The following is a 25766-nucleotide window of genomic DNA, read 5'->3' on the forward strand; positions in this document are numbered from 1 at the left end:
CTGCGTATGGGGCTCAGAACTAGATGGATGGTCACTGCTTCTATGCTAACAGAGGTGCATCAGAAAAAAAGGCTTACATTTGTACGCCAGTATTGGAATTGGACCACAGAAGCTTGGCAAAGGGTTGGCTTCTCTGATAAGTGAAGTTTTCTGCTTTATCGAATGGATGGATGTTTACGTGTCAGGAGAGAAACATTAGAGAACAAATGGCTTGCAACCATTGCTGGAAGAACACAAGCTGGTGGCGCCAGCGCTATGGTCTGGGGAATTTTGTCATGGCATTCTCTGGGCCCACTTATCCATGTGGAAGGCATTCTGAACCAATTTGGGTATGAATCCATCGTTGCAGCCCTCAGCTACCGGAGGTAGCTCAGGGCTGGGAGCAGACCTGCACGAACGGGCGAGATCGATATCAGTATCGATCCCGCTCGTTTAAAAACTCAGATGCATCTCAGTGGTTTTGGAGGGAGGGGGCTCCCTCTCTCACCCCACCGGCACCCCGCAATGCGATCGCAGGGTGTCCCAGGGTACTATTTTACATAGACGGGCAGTAATACACTGGAATACAGAAGTATTGAAGTGTATTATAAAAAACGATCAGATGATCGCATAGTGAGGTCCCCTAGTGAGATTAATAAAAAAGTTTAAAAAAAGTTAAAAATAAGTTTATAATAAATAAATAAAAATCCATAGTAAAAAAAATAAAAACGCCACTTTTTCTCCTTACAAAATGCTTTATTATGAAAAAACAAAAAATAATTAAGAAAGTTACACATATTTGGTATCGCTGTGTCTTTAACGACCCCAACTATGAAGATATTACATTATTTAATCCGCTCGGCAAACACCGTAAAAAATGTAAGAAAAAATGATGCAAGAATTGCTGTTTTCTGAGCATCCTGCCTTAAAAAAAATGTGATAAAATTGATAAAAAATTCGGATGCACTCCAAAATGGTACCAATAAAAACTACAAGTTGTCCCGCAAAAAAAAAGCCCTCATACAGCTGCATCAGCGGAAAAATGAAAAAAGTTATGGCTCTTCAAATATGGCGACACAAAAACAAATAATTTTGAAAAAAAAGGATTTTTACTGTGTAAAAGTAGTAAAACATAAGAAAACTATATAATTTTTTTCCGCAATCGTAACAACCCGCTTAATAAAGTTATTGTGTTATTTAAACCACACAGTAAACAGCTTCAATTTAGGATGCAAAAAAGTGGGGCAAAATTGCTGTTTGTTTTTTTATTCCCCCCCAAAAAAGTTAATAAATCATATGTACCCCAAAATGGAGCTATTGAAAAATACTTGTCCCGCAAAAAACAAGATATTTCTATGTCGATGCAAAAATAAAAACGTTATAGCTCTTTTAATGAGATGATGGAAAAACTGAAAAAACAGCTTGGTCATTAAGGCCTAAAATAGGCTGGTCACTAAGGGGTTAATTTTGTTGTTGTTGTGTTGCAATGATGTAATCTATTGTTATTATGTAAAACTATGGTATATCTTTATTCCTTGACTGTTTTCTCATGTGGTGATGTCACAACTATTTATTGTCTTTAATCGTAGGCTTTGTGTCATTGCTATGGTGTCACTATTATTGTCATTATTTCCTGGTTGTCTCTTTACTGTGATGATTACACAACAGTCTGTATATTCTTTCATGAGTTGTATTCTATTACTGTGATGGCACAATAATGTTTATCTTTATTTTTAAGGTCTGTTGGATTGTGATGATATGACAATAGTCTCTGCATTAATTTATAGGTTGTGTTCTGTTGCCATTATGTCACAATAGTCTGTGTATAATTTTATTTCCTGTTGTTGTTTTGCTTTTCTTTTTTTTAATGATTAAATATAAGTGAAACCACATCAGTGTACAGTGGACAGGGGTGGTGCTATTTCTGAAAAAAAATAGACCCTTTTTTTCTAATCCTGCAAAAGCCCTTTAAGCGACTTCACGTTTTTAATTTAGATGTTTTGGAACAATTTAAAAAATGTTTGCAAAGTGGACATATGTTTTATCCATCCAGCTATAAATATTTTACATATTTACACTAAGTGCTTCCATATACATTTTAAAACTGCCTGACCAACTGATACACATTAGGTAAATACTAATTTCCCTATACACAACATCCTTTTTGTGCATCTTTCTAAAGCAGTTGGTAACCAATATAGTTGTGTGTCAAGCATTTTACAAGCAGAGCACATATTTTAGAGATATACACCAATAGAGTTGCTGCCAAAGTTATCCTACCAATAAGTTTCTATGACTGGATCTGTGCCACTGATCGTGAAGTTCATGAAAGTGCTATAATTTAAAGTTTATTTCAAACTGTAAAACCGTCTACAAATATGTCACACGACTGATCTCTGGAGCCATAATTTTGTCCATTTTCAAGATGTATGGCTAACGCTGCCAGCCTTCGTTTTTCAGCCCTCTTTGCAGCACAATATAATGTAACTATTTTTTACACAACATGCAACACTATACTGCATTGTAGCATTTATGCATGCAGGATACAATAATTCCTTTGTAAAATTAAATAATCCAGAAAGATATTTGCTCACTACAAAATATAGGGCTAAAAGGTTAATTCCCACTATTCAGTCCCTATTTGGTGTTCTGCAGATTGCACAGAGGTCTCCTTGTACTAGCTACGGCCCAAATCACACCATATTTTTTTCTATATACTGTAGATGGCAGTACACCAAAAGAACCAAAAGAAAAAGTTGTCTGGCTGTATACTGCACAGTATCTTTATACTTCTATGGCATATGTCCTTTTGGCAAATATCTGTCAGGTTTACATCTGGATACCGTTTTTGATTATGTTGAAAAGTGTTGGCTGCAGCACTTTTTAAATCAAGAGGACACCACAAAAAAAAGTATACATTAGGTATACTTTTTTTAATAATAGAAGTCAATGTCATGCAAAATACAATGGATGGTGATACAGGATAATATGAAATTATTATAGTCTCCATCCATAGGCACAAATATTTTATAATCTAATTTAAATGGCAACATTTTGTGCTGCGGCTCTAATAACCAATGAATCAAGACCGTCAATTCATCTCCAATATTAACGACTTTACTCTTACAACCAATCAAAATTCTGATTAGGAAAATACAATTTCACACCCCATTTTATAAACAACGAAGAACCCCCCCCCCCCCCCCTGTACTATTTCAAAGTCAATTTCTTCAATGTGATTGACAATTCTATTTTTTATTTGTTGATATTATTCCAGGAATCGACAACTTTGTGTGGTGGTATGAAGCCAGCCTGTGGAAATCACGATACTGTTATAACGTCTATGGCCGCTGTCCGTCGTTCTAACTTACCCCTCGATGACCGCAGACATGGAAATCATCATCAACTCACATGATTTCCTGGACTATAAGAAGGCCACCACCCTTCTGATTCTCGCCTGAGCGTTGTTGTTGTTTCCCAAAGTCTGTCTTGAAAATGGTCTCCTTAGTGTCTTCCAGCTTCCCAGTGTTCTCCATACCTGTATCCTGTATCCCGTGTTATCCAGTACTATCCTGATCTACTGCCATGCTGAGCTGTTGTCGTAATGTGCTGAATTTCCACACCTGCTCTGCTACTCCACGCCTGAGGTTTACCTGCTGCCTGGTCCCAGCCGGGCCTGCCTTGCTACTGTCTACATTGCCTCAGGGAACCTTTCTGGACTATAGACTCTGTACCATACCTGTTTGGCCAGCTGCCATCCCGCTACCCGGTACGGCCCAGTGGGTCCACACCCCGCACCGTGACAACTGTTATTTTCATAATCCCTTTATCTCTTCTCAGAGTTTTCCTTCACTCATAATACAGTATCCTTGTGTCAAAATTTACTAATAATACAATGACTGGGGGAGATCTATTAAAAGTCCTATGGCAAGTATTTCGATGGAATCCAATATGGAAAAGAACAGCGAATTTAATGGCAAACCAAAGGATTGACCAAGGCAGGGGCGTAGCTAGGGGGGGGCATGCGGGGCATGTGCCCCAGGCACAACTTAGAGGGGGCGCAAGCGCCACCTCCTCCTGCACTATAATTGTACCTGTGTCTATAGGACACAGGTACAATTAGAAGCAATAAATGGCCGGGTACGTTCCGTTCCCAGCTATTTAGCTCTTTTGTACCAGGGAAGCGCTATCACGCTTCCGTCGCTGAAAGGCGCTGATTGACAGGGAAAGTCATCCTGCCCAGCCAATCAGCTCCTTTCATAGACGCTTCGTTCAACCCCCAGGAGACCTGTGCAGAAGAGAGCAGGTCTACATGGCTGCTGGATGGCATTGGAGCGGGATTAAGGTGAGTTTAAATTGTTTATTTTATTGTAATAAAAAGTGTGTGGCATTATCTACAAGGAGGGCTTTATCTACAGGGGGGCTTTATCTACGGGGGGCTTTATCTACGGGGGGCTTTTATCTACGGGGGGCTTTATCTACAGGGGGGCTATATCTACGGGGGGGCTTTATCTAAAGGGGGGCTATATCTACAGGGGGGGCTTTATCTATGTGGGGCTTTATCTACAGGGGGGCTTTATCTACGGGGGGCTTTATCTACAGGGGGGCTTTATCTATGGGGGCTTTATCCACAGGGGGCTTTATCCACAGGGGGGGGGGGCTTTATCTACGGGGGGCTTTATCTACAGGGGGAGGCTTTATCTATTTATCTACGGGGGGCTTTTATATACGGGGGGCTTTATCTACGGGGGGCTTTATCTACAGGGATGGCTTTGTCTACGGGGGGGCTTTATCTACGGGGGGCTTTATCTACAGGGATGGCTTTGTCTATGGGGGGGCTTTATCTACAGGGGGGCTTTATATATGGGGGCTTTATCTACAGGGGGGGCTATATACTGGGGTGGGCTATTTATGGAGCACCATATACAGGGGTGGACTATATCTACAGGGGAGCTATATACAGGGGTGGACTATATCTACAGGGGGCTATATACAGGGGTGGTCTATCTATGGAGAACTATATACAGGGGTGGGCTATATCTACAGGGGGGGCTATATACAGGGGTGGACTATATGTGGAGCACTATATACAGGGCTGGGCTATATCTACAGGGGGGCTATATACAGGGATGGGCTATCTGTGGAGCACCATAGACAGGGGTGGGCTATATATACAGGGGGCTATATACAGTGGTGGACTATATGTGGAGCACTATATACAGGGGAGGACTATATGGGGAGCACTATATACAGGGGTGGACTATATGTGGAGCGCTATATACAGGGTTGGACTATATGTGGAGCACTATATACAGGGGTGGGCTATATCTACAGGGTGGGCTATATCTACAGGGGGGCTATATACAGTGATGGGCTATCTGTGGAGCACTATAGGGGAGCTATTTGTGGGACACTATATACAGGGGTGGGATATATGGGGGCACTATCTACAGGGGGCTCTATCTACAGGGGGCATGGTGTGTGTGTGGGACATGGTGTATGGTGCTATTATAATTAGAGGTGCAGTGTAAGGCGCTATTATATTTAGGAGCGTAGTGTGTGGTATAATGATAACTTTATCTTTATTTATAGGTGTAGAAATATTGGAAAAGTGAGAAGCTGAAGACATCTGAGCGGCAAACAGCAGAAATGGGCTGTGACGGGAGAAGTCATCATAGAGGTCTGGAGCGGATGGAGAAAAAGAACTAGACTCTGATACGTCACCGGTGAGTCACTTAATGTAAATGTTTATTCTGCCTCTAATCAGCACTGTAGTCACTGTATGATCTGCAGCGAGATGATGGGTGGTGTGATTATGATATGATTTATTTTTGTGAAACAGCATCTCCCAACATATCCTTATCATTGTTCGGGCCATGCTGGGAGCTGTAGTTTTATGCAGTAAACACCGATACGGCAGGGGTTGCACTAAATTGAGCTGTATTTGTATATATGTAATGAGCTTGGTTCTGGTGCTGTATATATGTACTGAGCTTGGTTCTGGTGTTGTGTTTAGAACTATATTGCTTGTAAAATGTACAAATGTTTTTATGCTCGAGTTACATAAAAAGAAATGTGGAAAAGAAATTACACGTCATTGATTGGTAGAGAAAACAAACACGGCGAGGGGGAAGGAGATGTCGGGAAAGAGGTTGGGGGGGGCGCCAAACTGAATCTTTGCCCGGGTGCTGGAGAACCTAGCTACGCCTCTGTCCAAGGATTGTGTTAATTAAATCTGAATTTTGAATTGTGATCTTAAAAATATGTAACTTCTTAATAAAAGAAATAAATGACCAAGCCTTGTCTTGAAAACTATGTAACTGCATAAACAAACCAAATTATTATTTTTTCCATTGATTATGAAATGTCTGACTGCATAGAAAGACAATGTATGATTTATGTACAATGTATGATGTATGTACAATGTATGATTGTGTTAGGCTGGGTTCACACGACCTATTTTCAGGCGTAAACGAGGCCTAATTTCCCTTCATTTTATGCCTAAAATACGGCTCCAATACGTCGGCAAACATCTGCCCATTCATTTGAATGGGTTTGCTGACGTACTGTGCCGACGACCTGTAATTTACGCGTAAAATGACTGCCTCGTCAAAGAAGTGCAGGACACTTCTTTGGACGTAATTTGAGCCGTTTTTCATTGAATTCAATGAAGAACAGCTCTAAATTACGGCCGTTAATGACGCCTCGTAAAATGCGAGCAATTACGTCTGAAATTACGGAGCTGTTTTCTCCTGAAAACAGCTCCGTAATTTCAGACGTAAATGCAGTTTACGTGTGCACATACCCTAATACTATATGCCTCAAATATTCACATGCATTTGTTACAGTTAGGTACAGAATTATTTGGACAGTGACACAAGTTTTGGCATTTTAGCTGTTTAGCCAAACATATTGAATATACAGTAATATAATCCATATTGGCTTAAAGTGCAGACTCTTAGCTTTAATTTGAGGGTATTCACATCCTAATTTGAGGAAGGGTTTAGGAATTACAGCTCTTTAATATCTAGCTGCCTCTTTTTCAAGGGACCAAAGATAATTGGACATTTATCTCAACAGCTATTTAATGGGCTATTCCCTCATTAATCCATCATCAATTAAGCAGGTAAAAGGTCTGGAGTTGATTCCAGGTGTGGCATTTGCATTTGGAAGCTGTTGCTGTGAACTCACAACATGAGGTCAAAGGATCTCTCAATGCAAGTGAAACAGACCATCGTTATGCTGAAAAAAATGAAGAAATCCATCAGAGAGATAGCACAAATGTTAGGAGTGGCTAAATCAACAGTTTGGTACAGTCTTGAAAAAAAAGAGCGCACTAGTGATCTTGTGAACTCCAAAAGGCTTGGACGTCCACGGAAGACAACAGTGGTGGATGACCGCATAATCCTTTTCATGGTGAAGAAAAACCACCTCACAACATCTACCCAAGTGAAGAACACTCTCCTGGAAATAGGTGTATCCGTATCTAAGTCTACCATAAAGAGAAGTCTTCATGAGAGCAAATACAGAGCGTTCACCACAAGGTGCAAACCATTAATCAGCCTCAAAAATAGAAAGGCCAGATTAGACTTTGCAAAACAACATTTAAAGAAGCCAGCCCAGTTCTGGAACATCATTCTTTGGACAGATGAAACGAAGATCAACCTGTACCAGAATGATGGGAGGAAGAAAGTATGGAGAAGGCTTGGAACGTCCCATGATCCAAAGCACACCACATCCTCTGTTAAACATGGTGGAGGCAGTGTGATGGCATGGGCATGCATGGCTGCCAAAGGCACTGGGTCACTAGTGTTTATTGATGATGTGACTGAAGACAGAAGCAGCCGGATGAATTCTGAAGTGTTCAGAGATATACTTTCTCCTCAGATTCAACAAAATGCAGCAAGGTTGATTGGACGTTGCTTCACAGTCCAGATGGACAATGACCCAAAACATACTGCGAAAGCAACACAGGAGTTTTTTTTAAGGCAAAGAAGTGGAATGGCCAAGTCAATCACCAGATCTCAACCCGATCGAGCTGCATTTCACTTGCTTAAGACAAAACTTAAGAGAGAAAGACCGACAAACAAGCAACAATTGAAGGCAGCTGCATTAAAGGCCTGGCAAAGCATCACAAAGGAGGAAACACAGAGTTTGGTGATGTCCATGGGTTTAAGACTTCAGGCAGTCATTGCCTGCAAAGGATTCTTTACAAAGTATTAAAAAAAAAACATTTTATTTATAGTAATGTTAATTTGTCCAATTACTTTTGAGCCCCTGAAATGAGGAGGCTGTGTAGAAAAATGGTTGCAATACCTAAACGTGTTACAGGATATTTTTGTTCAACCCCTTGAATTAAACATGAAAGTCTACACTTCAATTGCATCTCAGTTGCTTCATTTCAAATCTAATGTGGTGGCATGTAGAGCCCAAATCATGAAGATTGTGTCACTGTCCAAATAATTCTGGACCTAACTGTATATCGGTCTTTAAAGTATTTTAGAACACTTTTTTTCCTATCTTCCAGAAGGTACAAATAAATGATCTGGGTAATTCAGGTGTTACCAGAGCGATATCTCACTGGACATTTTAATAAGTTCAAGCAAAACAATAAATAATTCCAAATTTTTTTGGGGGTGGTTTGTTGGTGACCACTCTGACCATCAAGCTTGGTAGAAACCTCACATCATCATTGCATTTGTTGATACAAGTGATGGGTTCCCAACGGTTATTGTTACCTTGTTGAAAACTATGACCAATGGTTGATGTTCAGAACTCCATCATGATTTGTTTTGTAAATTTTCCATCTAAATGTAACATTTATGCTAATTATCTGAAGCAGAAAGTAAACACTTGCACATAATGTTTCTCACCTTGCATTTTTGTAACTGTGTTTTGACTGTTTCTGCCTCGGTGGCTGTTATACTTTGTGCTTTTAGCCAGTTTTCAGCTGTAATTGCTGTCTGTTCTAATTGTTGTAACTGGGAGTAAAAGGCAATGATGCTATTTTGATAGTCAAGCCAAGAAAGTCTCTCACTCAGTAACTGACAGAAGTCTGTCCACCGGCTGTTCAGATGTTGAGAAGACTGTATGATGCTGTCTGCATTAAGGCCATCTAGAAAAAGAAACATAAATAACATCATTATAAACAATTTGCAAAAATCTTCAAAGTTATGTAATGGATAAAAGAACAAGCATAGGTTTGCAGTTGGCTATTACTGTTTTCCTTAAGAAAGTGAAAATGGATTATAAAGAAACCTAGGGGAAGTAAGTGAAGATGGAACCTATCCATTAAATTAGCCAACACTATGGGTATGGAGCCCAACATCCATCTATCTATCTATCTATCTATCTATCTATCTATCTATCTATCTATCTATCTATCTATCTATCTATCTATCTATCTATCTATCTATCTATCATCTATATTTTTGACAGGTAGCAATTGTTGACAGACATGTTTTGCAATTGAAGAAAATGTCTATTCTATGTGCATAGTTATTTTTGTAAACAACTTAGTCTGGAAACAGTTGGCATACCATTCAAGTGTGAAATCCTGAAGTCTACCAAGGCCCATCAAACGGTAAGTGGATACACAAACAATGATAATCCAATCACATTATGCATTCATTGTTGTTACTGAAATATTGAATTGATCAAGATCTTTTTTTCTAAAAGATATGGGTCATTACCTAAAGTGCATCCATTCATTTTACTGTCTTGTGTATTCTGTGATTGCATAATAAATTAGGAGTAACTATTCCTTAATCATACCTTTCATTGAAGTATATTAGAAATGGCACTTTAACAGACAAACCTGTCAAGAGTACTCATCATTAACTGGTGCAAATGGAGAGAATTTTTCCCAATTTGTATGCCACTAGTGAGAGTAATGCAATTATTAATATCTAAGAGAAAAAATGTAACTACAGTTAATGTTTCAAAAATGTACATTATCCCTTGGCAATAAGCATACATTCTTAGTATTCATACATTTCAGAAGCTGATTCAGTATTAATTCTATTAAGATGTTTGCATACACTGAGCAAGAACGTTCATTAAATGCTCTGGTACATTTAATTCCAAATTAATGTATCATTTTAATAATATTCTTTATGTTAAAGAGAAAAATAACACAATCTGCATGCCTTACTAAATGGAATGAACTGATCACCAGCTGATGATATTAAAGAGGATCTGCCACTAGTTTATTAATGCCCTATCTCCTAACTAAGCTAATGGGCGATATGATGCTTTATAACTACAGTGTAATTTTTTTTCAAAAAAGTTTATTATTTGCAAAGCTATGAGCATTTTTCTAAATATACTAATTTGGCTATACTTGCCAAATGGGAGGTAATTCTTTCTTTTCACTCTGAGCGGTGTAATGTTTCCTGTATGATGCTGTCCAATCAACTTCTTACAGCTTCTCCAACTTGCCTGCCTAGCAACACAGCATGACAATTCCCAACTGTGTTTTTGAACTGGTGAGGCCTCCGGTTGTTTCACAGCTAGAACTGCAATCCTGGTGTCATATTAGATTATATTAGAATCTCATCTTTCCCATGACACCAGAGCCGATGTTCTCGTTGGTCCACAGCCCAAGATATGGCTGTTTAAAGTGATCCCCCTTCCCTCCAGCCTCAGTCTCTCACACTATGTGAAGCAGCTTCATGCTGATTGGACAGTGTCAGAGACTGTGAGGTAGCTCCACATCAGGAGAATCGCTGTTACCTCCCACTTGTCAAGTAAATGCTAATTTGCATATTTATAAATAAGCTCATAACTTCTAAAATAATAAATGTTTTAGGACACAATTTTCACTAGCATTATCAGTGTGGCAGCATCTATTAGATTACCTCGGAGATTGGGCATTACTAAACTAGTGACAGATCCTCTTTAACAGCCGTAACTATATTATTCATATATTGTTTCTTATATTATATAGGGATTAAATTAAAGAATTCATTATCTTTGCCTTAAATATTAAAACAATGGGGCAAATACATGTTTTAGTTTGACAACAGTCTTCTGTTGGCACAAAATTTACCAGTAGTTAGGGGGTCCGACTCCCACCAATCGCCAGAATGAAACAGTGGTGGTTGTGTACTACCGCCCCATTCACTGTCTATGGGATTTATCGTGTATACATGACTTTAGGAGGGGTGTCCACATACTTTCCCCCATATAGTGTTTGTGTTTCCATGGTATCAAACTACAAACAAACCCTGTTTAGTCTGATCCTGAGGTCATATAATACACAAAGTGGAGGTTGGCACCACACATAACATAGTACACGCCAAAATACGTATTTGCAATAGTACTTTAAAATGCTTCAAAATAAGAAAAACAGTTGCATAAGGTGGCACCTGTCAAATTAATTTAAAAACTTTATTAAGGTGCGAAACTATATAAAGTTAAAAAGACAAAAAAAAAAAGCACAAAAAGTACAACCTTATGGCTATGGGAATGCTAAACCCACATGGGCCTATAGGAACACTTTACTATTAGTATTGTTTTGCTATTACTTAATATGCTCTATTCTTCGCTTTTTGAACTTGGAATTATTTTGGTGCTATATTATTTATTTTAACACGTTTTACTAGTCTTTACTAGTTCATTCACACACATATTTGTCACTGTCACTTTTTAAGTGTAGGTCTTTACATTATACGTACTTGTTCCTATATTTGTGATACATGGCCAAGATCTACGGTCGGGCCTTTGACCCAACCATAGATCATGGCCTTGTAGTTGCACTTTTTATTCTTTTATAAGTATTTTAATAGTTTGTCTGTTCATAACTTTATATTGTGTCACTCATTAATTAGGTTTTTCAAATAATCTAAAAGGAGCCACTTAATGTACGTGTCTTTTTGGTTTTGAAGTGATCTTGCAGTCATGTGTTACTCCCTTCCATTTGTCTTCTACTGTCTGTAGGGTAGCAAGAAGAAGTAGCAGAGAGAGTGTAGTAACACATGGCTGCAGGAACAGACTACACAGGGGTTGTTTGTAGTATGTTACTTTGGAGACACATAGATCTGCAGAGGAGCTGTATAGACAAACAGTAGAATTGTTCAATCAAGACTATTTGAAAAGCTACTTCAATGTTTGGTTATTTTAAAAGTTGTAAAAGTGAACACACTCTTTAAGATGATCATTTTGTAGATGAACTTAGAAAATACTAAAAGATTACTTGAAATATTTGTATCCCGTATTTTCCACAGTAAGTGTACCAGAAACAATCTCCTTATGTGTTCTGTATTGAACATACCCGAGAGCAGCCATTGTTTATAGAAAAAAAACGGCCATTTAAATTTGAATCTTATTTCAAATATATTCCTGACCCTTTCTCATACAAAAATCTGGCATTTTATAGTTGATTTACTGATCTTTTAATATAAATGCAAATTACGTTCTTGCTGAATGCTGTATTTATATCCAAGCATTAGGAATAAGGCCATTTGTAATAATACTACAAAGAGATTAACCAAACTAACTTTCATAAAGGGGTTATCCGTGTTGTTATAAGTTTTTCACAAATGGCTACAAATGTCCTAAAAGAAAAAAAAACAATTATCACTCACCTTTTCTTTCCTCAGAAATCCAGCGAAAACGGTGGTCCTCCCGGTGTTTGTTTTTTATGAGGGCAGCATGTGACCACTGCAGTCAATCAGGGGGCTCAGCAGTGACACATCATATGCCTTGCATCATGGCACCTATCGCTGACTGTTCATGCCAAGAACACAACACATGACAGCTGAGCCCTCTGATTGGCTGCAGCTGATATTCAGGTGATTTGCAGCTATTAGTAAAATTGTAACAACCCGAATAAACCCTTTATTTACCATTCAACATCTGTTCGGTCGCTGTCTGGGCACTTCTGTTGGCCTCTTGCAACTTTCTATTCTTCTCAGGCTTTTCTCTTTCTATGGCCTATAGAGGGAGAGAGAAAGAAAGAAAAATGATCAAGATCTCTTGTCAGCATTGTCATTTATTAACTGTTAATTAAGTAGTTGAGACCATATAGATGTGTGTCAGCTGTGGTACCAGATAACCAGGAGGTAGACTGAGAGTGATGTCCCGGTATTAAAGATCATGGGTCACTTCACAACCTCTATAACAATGATACACTTGATTTGGTTTCATAAAATGCCTATGAGGAACACTTATCCCTTGCATTTACGTCTTTTCCATATTACAGATGATGATCTTGCCTTTGGCTCTTGCCTTTGGCCACTGCTTCAATACCCGAATGGTCAGTCTGCCCTTGATCCTAGCACTTGTTCTCATTTATAGTACTATACATACTGTACAATAAATGAATAATTCAATTTGCTGCGTGTACATCTGCAAGGAACAAAATATTATATTTCTAACTCACTATAAGCCAGAGATTATCAACCTTGTTAGCAGGGGGGAACCCCTGAAAATCGTTTCCACTCCTAAAGACACATGCTCCCATTACTATCTTAAAGAAACTTGATTTGGGCACAGATAAAGCTTTACTAAAACATTGATTCCCAGTGCTATATTGTGGCTGAAATGTGTAACTGCTTTGCATGTGTAAGCAGCAGACTGAAATCAGTTTTCCAACCATACTGTAAAAGTGACAGGTCTTGCAGCTGATTTCAGACCTCACCAGGTTCTAAGGAGCCCCATGCTCCAGTAGTTATGATGTATTTATCTGCAGTGGCACAAACTGGGCACAACATTGTGCACTAAAATGGCATAGCATTGGAAAATTGCAATTTTCACTTGCACCATCAGCTGAGCATTAATTTATAATAATAAAAAAAGACCCTGTGGGGTCCAAATGCTCACTGCACCCCTTAAAAAAAATGCCTTGAGGTGTTTTACTATTTGACCTCATAGCCCTGCAATTGTGGGCCAATGCTGCGAAAATCACCAAAATAGACCTCAAATGCGCATTGTGCTCTTTCACTCCTAAACCTTGTCATATGTCCAGGCAAATGATAAATGATAAATGTCTTGAGGGGTGTCGTTTCCAAAATGGGGTCACTTCTCAAGGGATTTCCACTGTACTCGGGTACCTAAGGAAGCTCTGCAAATGTGACATGGCGCCCGAACACCAATCCAGCAAAATCTGTGTTCTAAAACCCATTGGGGCTTTTTCCAATTTGAGCCTCTCCATGTGTCCAAATAGCAGTTTAGGCCACATATGGGGTATTGCCATAATCAGGAGAAATTGTGTGGTATTTTTTATCCTATTACCCCTTGAGAAATTAAACATTTGGGAGCTAAAATTACATATTTTTGGAAAAAAATTAATTTTTTCATTTTCACTGCCCAATTCTAATAAGATCTATGAAATACCTGTGGGGTCAAAATGCTCAATACACCCCTAGATGAATGCCCTGAGGGGTGTAGTTTCCAAAATTGAGTTAGTTTTAAGGGGTTTCCCCTGTACTGGTACCTCAGGGGCTCTGCAAATGCGACATAGCGCCCAAAAACCAATCAAGCAAAGTCTGCATGCCAAATAGTGCTCCTACAATTCTGAGCACTACCGTCTGTCCAAACAGCAATTTATGACCACATATGGGGTATTGCCGTACTCGGGAGAAATTGCTTTTCAAGTGTTGGGGTGATTTTTCTCCTTTATCCCTTGTGAAAATTAAAAGATTCAACATTTATTGGAAAAAATGTTGATTTTCATTTACACGCCCTAATTTCAATAAATTCAGCAAAAAACCTGTGGTTTCAAAATGCTCACTATACCCCTCGATAATTTTCTTGTGGGATATATTTTGCCACATGGGGTCACTTTTGTGGGGTTTCCACTGTTTTGGTCCCTAAGGGGCTTTGCAAATGCGACATGGTGCCACAAATCATTCCAGCAAAATCTATGCTCCAAAAGTCAAATGGTTTCTAAGCCCTGCCGTAAGTCAAAACAGCAGTTTATGACCACCTATGGGGTATTACCGTACTAAAAATAGTTTGCTTTACAAATGTTCGAGTACTCCTTTTCCTTTATATATTGTTAAAACGAAAAAACCTGAGCTAAAACTACATTTAGAAAAAATTTAGATTTGAATTTTCACAACTTAATTCCAATAAATTTAGTAAAAAAAAACATGTGGGGTCAAAACACTCAATATACCCCTCAATAAATTCCTTGAGGGGTGTTGTTTGCCAAATGGTGTCTTTTCCAGGGGGTTTCCTTTGTTTTGGCACTACAAGACCTTTTCAAACCTGACATGGTGCCTAAAATATATTCTAATAAAAAGAATGCCCCAAAATCCACTAGGTGCTTCTTTGTTTCTGAGGCCTGGGCTTCAGTCCACTAGGGCCATATGTGGGATATTTCTAAAGCTGCAGAATCTGGGCAATAAACATTGAGTTGCGTTTCTCTGGTAAAACCTCCTATGTTACAGAAAAAATGGATTAAAATGAAATTTCGGCAAGAAAAAAAATAAATTTTACCTCCATATTGCTTTAATTTCTGTGAAACGCCTAGAGGGTTAAGACATTTTATAAATGCTGCTTTGAATACTTTTAGGCATGCAGTTTTTAAAATGGGTTGATTTATAGCGGGATCTTATTTATAGAGCCCTCAAAGCCACTTCAGAACTGAACTGGTACCTACAAAAAAATAAGTTTTGGAAATGTTTTTGAAAATTTGAGAAATTGCTAAAGTTATAAGCCTTGTAACATCCTAGAAAAATAAAAGAACTTTAAAAAATGATTCCAATCTAAAGTAGATATGTATATTTTAACTAGTAACTATTTTGTGCGGTATTACTATCTGTTTTACGAGCAGATACATTTAAATTTAGAAAAATGCTCTTTTCAATTTTTTCTAAATTTTGATGTTTTTCACAAATAAACACTGAATGTATCGACCACATTTTACCACTACCATAAAGTACAATGTGTCACAAGAAAACATTCTCAGAATCGCTTGAAAAAAATAAAAGCATTCCAAAGTTATTATCACATAAAGTGACATCAGATTTGAAAAAATGGTCTGTTCATAAGGTTAAAGCAAGCTGTGTCATTAAGGGGTTAATAATAGTGAGCAGTAATCCTCCAAAAGTGTATGTGCTACTAATTGTATAGTACACCACAAATCTCTTGTTAGTATATAGTTCAATGGGAAGTGGTATTTAAACATGCCAGGGTATAATGAGAAAGACATTTTTCAGTAAGTGTAAGCAAGGAGCACAATTTAAATAGTGAATGTGTCCAAGAAAAGTAGTCTATTCATTTTAACATAGAAGAAGGTCATAATAAAGATACATAACCTCTGTATTAAATGTTTTAATACCTCATGAAGCTGTTGTACTCAAGGGTACTAAATAAAAAACGAAACCAAAAAAAAATCTGGAAAAAATAGCTTACTTTAACTTTCTTTGTGAGGTCAGTGAAATTTCCTTCTTTCTTAAATATTGCAAATTCAGGGCTTTGCAGCACAGCTTCGGAGCGTGTCATCCAGCTATGCAGTTCTGTTAAATCAACATCAAATCTAGAGAAAACAAAATAACACGGTTTATATTCCAGAACAATTGATGTGAAGATATATTTTTGTCATAAATCAGCAGTTGTGAACAGATAATTTAGAAAACAAATACAACCACTGCAATATAACGGGTAATAATATTTTTTTTATTGTTTTTTAAAATGATTATTCTTTATTGTGCAGATTTTATACACTTGTTGCTTTATAGATATTGTCTGAAGTATGAAATGTTCCAACTTTTTACAGGAGAGAACTATTATGCAAGTGGTATATAAAAAAAAAAGAAGGGTATTGCTCACATTCGACAGCAATTACAAGCCATATTTGTTGTTGTAGAATTTAAAACGTAGGCGCTAAATTTCTATTACCAAACATTACATGAAACAATAGTTGGCTATAACCCCAAGCACACATACTTAGAGATACGTTCACCAGCTAGCAGACACATGCAATTATTACTAAACATATTTTCTGACAAAAGCAATTACCAAAAAACCCTGTGTATGTATTTGTGTTGATTCTCCATCCTTGACCCACCTTGTGCTTAAATATTTAATCTGTCTTCTAGTGTAAATTTATTACAATGGGCATGGGTTTCAAAAGCGCTCACTAAACTTCACTTACTCTGAATACAATATGAACATGGCAGAACCGTGCGCACGAAACATGTACCACACTGCTCGGAAGCTGTGCGACTCCCTTGTACAGTGTCACGCGGCTACCGTGTGCTGCATACAGGATGCATCTCGTGCTGTATGTACGAATCTATTCTACCCATCATACATTGCTTTCTTTTGAAAATACCGCTGTACATATGGAATCCAAAGGAGCATGCCATGATTATTTTCCTGTCATGTGCGTACAGAATCCAATAGAAAAAAGCTCTGTATGCGCCATATAAAATTGGAGGCATATTTTAGTACAGTAATGGCCCCATACACCTCTTCCCATTATGGCTCCACTCAATACAGAGTCATAATATAGCGTGTGTATGGGGCCTTATGATTCATTCACATGGCAGAGCCTTCCAGCATCACATAGGATCGTTATATTGGCATGCTACAGAGCTGTAGGTACTCCATGATACACCATATTGTGCATCTACATTATATAGAGCAACATTACAGAGGTACTCTCTCCTAGAAGCACTGTTTCTAGGTGAGAATATCTCCGTAATGTGACATCTAATTAGACATGAATCAAGAGAAAAAAACTCTATATACCTTCATATAAAATTGGAGGAATACAGAGGAACAGTATGGGCCACTAGCCTGCGATGGTCTGTGGACTCTGGTGTTTGGCCCTATTAAACACCACAATAGCAAGCATACTAGCTGAAGAATTAAATCTCAGAAAAGGTAGAATGGAGGAATAAATAACGCAAAAGCAAATTTTACATAGTCTTAATGGAGTTGTCCAGAATTAGAAAAACATGGCTGCTTTCTTCCAGAAACTGTGCCATACCTGTCCATAGGTTGTGTCTGGTTTTGAAACTCAGACCCATTGAAGTGAATGTGGCTGAGCTGCAATACCACACACAACTTGTGGACAGGTGTGGCACTGTTTATAGACAAATCCTGGACAACCAATTTATTTCAATACAAATGAATTTACATTCTAAGCAATACCATTTAAATGTATTTAAAAAAAACAAAAACTGAATGAGCATTGATGCAGAATGTCTAGTAGTTTATAATAAATAGTGTAAATGGACCTTACATTTCAGTAAAACAACACTGAATATAGATATAACTTACTAGCAAGCATTACCTTTGGAATTGGGAGCTGAAAATATCTAATTATGTGGATTTCTACATAATGATAATAATGGAAAAAATATTCCCATTATTAATTAAATTTCTGCTAAAGGAAAGCTGTTCCACACACCTATAATGGCTATGTATGGAAGAGTTGCAGAAATTTGCCAACAACTCTGCTACATTTGAACCTACTCTCAGGCCGCTAAATGGCAGTCTGTTCGTATGATGTAATGCCATCTGGAAACATACTAGTATGTTCAAGTCAAATATTATCAGTTCGAACATATATAAATGATTTGTGCATTTACAGCCAATGAACACGCATTGCTTTGCAATAAATTTAATTACAAGAAAACTTTTTGGGATTGAAAATTACACTTTTATTACCAGTTTGGTATCACATAGTTTAAGAAATGCTTATGCTAAAATGTAAAGTCATAGGACCTAGACTTCTGCCACATCCTTCTCTGTGGCCTCCCATCTAACATTCTTGCACCCCTTCAATCCACCCGATTAAACTACCTTTTCCTTAATTTCACCGCTGCCTCTCCCATCTGCCAATCCTTCACTGACTACCCATTGCCCAATGTATTCAGTTCAAAATATTACCAATGACATATCAGACTAGCCACAACCTGTTTCCCCACATACATCTCTGGCTTTATCTCCTAACACCCACCCCCATGTCCTCACAAGACCTCTTATCTTGCTCTACTCTTATCTGCTCCTCACATCATTGTCTCCAAGTCTTCACCTGTGCATCCCCCATACTCTATAAATTGCTACCCCAAAACATCAGACTCTCTCCCACCATCCAAACCTTCAAATGCAGCCTAAAAAAACTGACCTCTTCACAAAAGCGTAAAACCTACTGTAACCCTGCCACCACTAGACTACCCTCATCTTCTGTCTACTACCCCCTATTCTTGTACATGGTAAGTCTTCGCCGGCAGGGTTCTCTCTCTTTCAGTATCAGTCTGTCATTCATTAAGCTGATGTGCATTGTACTTGTTATTTTCTTATGTTATGTACTTAAACTTTTTTTTTGTTCATATGTACAGTGACCTGGAATTAATGGAGCTTTAAAATGAATAATAGTAAATAGGATTTTACTCCCAGATCAGTTTTTTTCAAAATGATGGGAAAGAAACTTTACTACGGACCATCAGTGCATGGAACCCAGGAATGTGTGAGATGTTAGGTATATGCATCTGAAACCACTGACATGCCGAAGACATGGCACCAGAGCACTAAAGGAAGAAGACAAGCCGGCCGAGGCGGTGAGCAATGTTCTGGTAGGGAAACCTTGGGTCCTGGCATTCATGTAGTAGTTATTTTGATAAGTACCACTCACCTAAACATTGTAACCCATCAAGCACATCCTCTTATAAAATGCTTTTATGAGACTACCTCTAACTTCATACATTCTATAAATAATTGAATTTTGTCATGTTGCACGACTGGCCACAATTTAGATTTTAGATCTAACTGATGGCCATACATTTCACATTTTATTCTTGTTTTTGTAACTGTGTTATCAAAAGCTTTATTTGATAAATCACTAGTCTTTGGGAAACCATTTACTGAATTAAATCTACAAAAATTTCCATATGATCAATCATCTGTTTTTGATATTTAATTATACCCTAGGAATAGCCTGTGGTCATTGGAGCAATGTTTAAAATTTTAGAAAAATTGCAGGTCAACCATACAGCACAGGGGTGGACATAGACAGCAAAGGGCCCCAGTGCAATAACTGTATATCGGTCATTTTGCACTCCACTAATCATAATAGATGTCTCTAACAATCCACCAGTAATTGTGAGCATGCTATTAAATTCATTAGGTTTGCTCCTTCAACACAATCTAATAGTAGGAAGCTGCTAGCTGCTTTTAGGGGTCCCTAACCTACTGCATCCCTATGCAGCTGCACAGGCTGCACATATGGTATTTCACCCCTGATAGAGTACCTTATAATTAAGCTATTAGAAAGTTCAATTCATCATAATTGATTTTAATAGAATGATTGCACTGATAAAAATTGCCTTTTTGGCCTAGGGTGCCTTTAGATGCTTCTATAATGGCTAAGATTTACTAATCAACTATTCACTACTGGTCTTGAAAGAATAAAATGTTGTTGGGTTCACATATGCCGATACCTTAAAATTGCAATTAAATTGTAGTTAAATTCACATAGTACAGAGGCAGGGCACCAAAGTCTAAATAGGTGATTTCATTTCCAGACCATCGAGTGTTTACATTTACATACAGCGATTTAAGAATTTTGCGCTCAAAAATTTTAGCATACCTGAAGATCTGCGATCAAGATTTTGCCTTCAAGGATTTACACGGTGAGATGACCATTAGTCAAACCATTCGCATTATAGGCACCTATAGATCATTTGCAACTATGAACAGCCCTGAACAGTCTGAACAGCTATCACAGGTCAGTATATGCTACAATACATATGACAGCTATTTTTATAAGGTAAGCGTGTAATATAAAGACCTAAACAACAGCCTAAGTACAACTTCCAACAATTATTATTTTTTCATTGGTTTACAAGGGAAATTTTTGTTTTTATCAGCATAGCTGTTAGGGGGGATTCACACGAGCGTGATTTGGCAGCGTGTAGGGCGCGTGGTTTTCGCGCGGCACGCAATGCCCTATAGAAGTCTATGGGGCAGTACACACAGTCCGTGTATTTTGCGCAGCGTTTGTTTGCTGCGCAACATACGCGACAGGTTCAATAACTCTGCGTATTTCACGCATCACGCACCCATTGAAGTCAATGGGTGCGTGAAAACCAGGCAGGTCGCACGGAAGCACTTCCGTGCGAACAGCGCACGAGCTGTCAAAAGGATGAATGGAAACAGAAAAGCACCACGTGCTTTTCTGTTTCCAAGCATCCAAACGGAGTGTCTTTGCGAGGAGCGAACCCCGACAACCGAAGCTAACTTCACCGGGTTCGGCCAAACTCGTTTTGGCCGAACCCGGCCAAAAAATTTCCTGTCCGCGACGTCGGGAGACATTCACTGTGCATGGTGCTGAAAGAGTTACACTGTTTCAGCACCATGGACAGTGACTTGCGATCCCAAAATACATGAACCTGTAAAAAAAAACGAAGTTCTAACTTACCGATTACTCCTGTCTCCTTCCTGCAGTCCGACCTCCCGGGATGACACTTCGGGATGACACTTCAGTTCAAGTGACAGCTCCAGCCAATCACAGGCCAAGCACAGGCTGCAGCCAATCACAGGCTGCAGCGGTCACTTGGACTGCCGTGTCATCCAGGGAGGTGGGGCCCGATGTCAAGAGAGGCGCGTCACCAAGGACGCGTCACCAAGGACGCGTCACCAAGGCAACGGCCGGGAAGTTCTCGGTAAGTAGGAACTTTATCTTTTTTTTTACAGGTTTTTCGCTGTTGTGTTCGGCATTCACTGTCGAGAGTGCTGAAAGATTTAGCTCTTTCAGCACCTTGGACAGTGACGGGCGTCGACAAGCCTCATCTCTATGATGCCGGCTGCGCGAAAATCACGCAGCCGCGCATCAGACACGCATGACACACGCAGCTGTCAAATGGTTTTTGCGCTTGCAAAACGCTGCGTTGTTTGCGCGCGCAAAAACGCAACGTTCGTGTGAATCTGCCCTTATTCCCTCAAAAATGTGTAAGTCATGCATGCCAAATAAAGAGCAAGGAAAATAGATGTACTGCAATATTTAAACAAAAAGAACAAAGAAAAATACACCACTTCAATATTCTCAGCAATTCAATAAAGTATCTACTTGACAACAAAGGCTTCATATTTATACAAATGCAGAAATCGAACAACAGTACAAATGCAAAAGTGGAAGCCCCTTCAAAGTGCAGACTTTCTGCCATGGTATACGAATAGGCACATCAATAAACATAGGGCTGCAATTTATTAATTTACATCATTATAAAGTATCTCAATGGATATCTTTAATAGTGTGAAGACATAAAAGATAAAAGCTGTGTCACGTAAAGGGAAAGAAAGAATATCAAAACTACATTTTATGACTACCCTAGTGAGAAAAGGTGAAAATGTAACATATCCTGATAAAATTTGCACGTGCAGCTGCAATGGACTGTTTTCTTTACATATGCTTCACCCATAATAACGATCTAGTTTGTGGAATACGTCTAGAGATCTGTATACATGTCCTATCCAAAGAAGCCTTATGGAAGAATATATGAAACACTACAGCTCAGGATCAGCACTAAAGAACTTAATTTTTTTAACAGAGTATCTTTATGTTATGTGGAAAAGGCTGCTTTAGGGCAAATTCACAGAGTATCTTTTTTAGCCAATACAAAAAATGAATACAAAAGAGAAGTCTTTTCTTCCCACGTTTCCTTAATTTGGAATCCACCCCTGGCTTTGGCTTAAAGTCAAAGCACCAAACTGCCCTGTGTGAATCTAGCCTTAGTGTTTTATTAATTCAGACATATTTACTGAGACATGGAGACATCCAATAACAAATGGGAACACTATATGGCCAAAAGTATGTGGACACCCTTTCTAATCATTGAGTTTAGGTTTTTCAGACACACCCATTGCCAACAGGTGCATAAAATCAAGCAAAGAGACATGCAATCTCCATAGACAAAGACTGATAGTTGTATGGGTTGTACTGAAGAGCTCAGTGACTTTAAACAAGGCATTGTCATAAGATGCTACCTGTGCCACAAGTCAGTTCATAACATTTCTGATCTGCTACATCTGCCCCATGTCTATTGTAAATGCTATTATTGTGAAGTAAACACATCTAGAAGTAACAACAATTCAGCTATGAAGCAATAGACCACGCAAAGGGTCGACGAGAGCTGAGTGCATCTCAAGACCTCCTTCTTTGCTTTCTTCTTGTCTGCTCCTCACATCATCTCCAAGATATCTTCCACGCATTCCCCATACTTTGGAACTTGCTACCCAACAGATCAGATTTTCTCCCACTATACAAACTTTCAAAAGTAACCTGAAAACCCACCTCTTCAGAAAAGCGTACAACCTACAATAACCCTGATGCCACTACACTATTGGATAACCAGCTTCTACCCTCACCTTACTTTTTCCTTCCCCCTTCCCTTGTAACTTGTAAGCCCTCACGGGTAGGGTCCTCTCTCCTTCTGTTCATTCATTTTTATGCACTTATTGTTTTTTATTGTCTCATGTTATGTACCTAAACCCTTTTTTCATATGTACAGTGCCCAGAAATTAAATTAATTAAAATAAATAATAATAATTATAATACTAATTATAACAACTTACTACAGAATTCCAAACTGCCTATGGAAATGACATCAGCCCAAGAACTGTGTGTTGGGAGCTTCATGATAAGGCTAAGATCAACGTGCACAGTGGCGTAGCTTTCAGGCTCGCAGAGGTCACACTTGCGACTGGGCCCCAAAGCCAGGGGGCCTGAGGGCCCATCCAAACCACCTCAGTAAAACACGAATAATGAGGCTGCTGCACAAGCAGAATGAAGACCGGAGGCCGCGGAACATGAAAGAAATCAGCTGCTATCGCTAAGCAGAGAAGAGTTCCCGCCCAGCAGCCAAGAGGTCTCCTTACCGGGTACCTGCAGTTTGTTGTACGATCAACAGGCATCAGCGATTCCCCTGCTCCTTAGAGACTGCAGAGGGATGTGATCATCGCTACAGGGCTCCTACAGTAAGTGCTCCCTCAATCACTCAGCTTTACATGACATTACATTTTTCCCGATTTTGTTGTGTTTTGTGCTGCGATTTTCGCAATCGTGGCATTACCACACCATTTTTACAACGATTACAAAAACCGTGGCTAAAATAGCACGGTATTGCCACGATTTTGAAAATTGCTGTACAAAAACGCAATCAAATCCCTAAGCCACTGACAGGCTCAGGGATTGTCCACATGTAGCGGAATTGCTGCGTATTTTCCGTCCTGAATTGCAGACAGAACATACGCAGCAGAATACAGTAACAGCAAAGTGAGTGAGATTTAACAAATCTCATCCTCATGCTGTGTAAAAATTCCGATCAGGAATTGACCTGCGGTGTGTATTTTTCCTACTGCAGCATGTCCATTCCTGCTGCGGAAAGTGGACTGAATTGCTGCGTTTCTCAGAGGAAATATCACCATCTCGCAGCATTGAGAAAAACGCCGGAAAACCCGCACCACTAAAGTAAAAAACGCAGGAAATGGTGGGTTTTTTCCGCAGCGGAATGTCTACTAGTTTCTGTGGAATTGCTGCAGAAATGTGTGGACAAGCCCTTAACCTTTGGATAACAATCAGGGTATGTTAACACAGGGAGTTCCGGAAAAAAAAACTAATTGAAACGCATCAAATTGTGGTGCAGTTTTTTGTCCGCTGCGGAAAACTTCACGTTTAAAAATAAAAAATAAAAACACATAAACTTTCTGACGTCCAGCAGCCGGCCTCCTGGATTGGCTGCATCGGCCAAATGGGATGAAACATCAATCCCAGGAAGTGTGAACTTACCCTAACTGTGGGTTGAAATACAGTATCTTTGCCCATTTATTTCCTGACATGACTTGCACAAAATCGTGAATTTTTTTATGTAAACATATCCCAGGGCCATATTCATACACTGGGAATTCTTTCAGGATTCAGGTATGGATTTTGCACCTAAATGCAAGCAGAATCCGCCAACGTTCCACCAGCAATGCAGTATTTTTTACCTTATTCACAGCCTCAGGACAAAAGCCAAATAACCGCGGTTTAGGGCATACTCACATTATGTTTGCCTTCCGTTTGGGCTTTCCGTTCATCTGTTCCGTCAGAGGAACAGATGAACGGAAACACAAACGTAAATTAGCGCTTCTGTTTCCATTACCATTGATTTTAATTGTATTTTTGGGGTTTCAGTTTGCCTCCATTCTGCTAGGTTTCCATTTTTTGGACGGAAAGAATAGCGTAGTGTACTGCGCTATTCTTTCCATCAAAAAAACGGAAACCTAGCGGAACAGACTCAAACTGAAACAAACTGAAACAAAAAAGATACCATTGAAACCGATGGTAATGCAAAAGGAATATGTACTTTTAGTTTGTCTTTCCATTTATCTGTTCCTCTGACGGAACAGATGAACGGAAAAACCAAACGGAAGACCGACATAATGTGAACATTCCCTTAGTTTTATTGAATTACAAAGGGGTTAATCTGTGGCAGAAATCCTAGTTTAAGATGCAGATTTCTGCCACAGCTTTTCTAAAAAATATCCAAGTTGTTTTTTGCCTATAGCAAATCTGTGCCACGTGAACTTGTTCTACGGCCATGTTTATATGTTCAGAACCCCAAGTATACTGTGAAAATCAAGGCAGGCTGCAGATTTATAAATCGACAACATGCCTTTTATATTGCAGTATTGCTGCAGAGTTTCACAGCAGATTTCGCCCTTTGCATTGCACAAATCTGTGGCAAAGTTTGCATGTGACACATGTAGATTTTGGCAGGGATTTGTTGCGGATTTACAACATACTCACAGCAAAGTCCGCTGCCCATGACCCCCCTGCACTATGTCTG

General features: G+C 39.0%; 1 protein-coding gene across 7 annotated transcripts in view; it reads right to left on the reverse strand.

Annotated features, from left to right (window-relative positions):
• The window catches only part of DMD (dystrophin), a 2416993-nt gene that overhangs the window by 1404682 nt on the left and 986545 nt on the right, over positions 1–25766 (reverse strand). For all 7 annotated transcript variants that reach the window (XM_075852742.1, XM_075852740.1, XM_075852736.1 and 4 more), the window contains 3 exons: positions 16342–16465; positions 12828–12915; positions 8853–9094 (listed from right to left, as the gene is read on the reverse strand). In XM_075852742.1, the coding sequence (XP_075708857.1) occupies positions 8853–9094; positions 12828–12915; positions 16342–16465 (454 nt within the window). The remainder of the gene's footprint in view (positions 1–8852; positions 9095–12827; positions 12916–16341; positions 16466–25766) is intronic.

This window comes from Rhinoderma darwinii, chromosome 2 (assembly GCF_050947455.1).
Source record: "Rhinoderma darwinii isolate aRhiDar2 chromosome 2, aRhiDar2.hap1, whole genome shotgun sequence".
Classification (NCBI taxonomy): domain Eukaryota; kingdom Metazoa; phylum Chordata; class Amphibia; order Anura; family Rhinodermatidae; genus Rhinoderma; species Rhinoderma darwinii.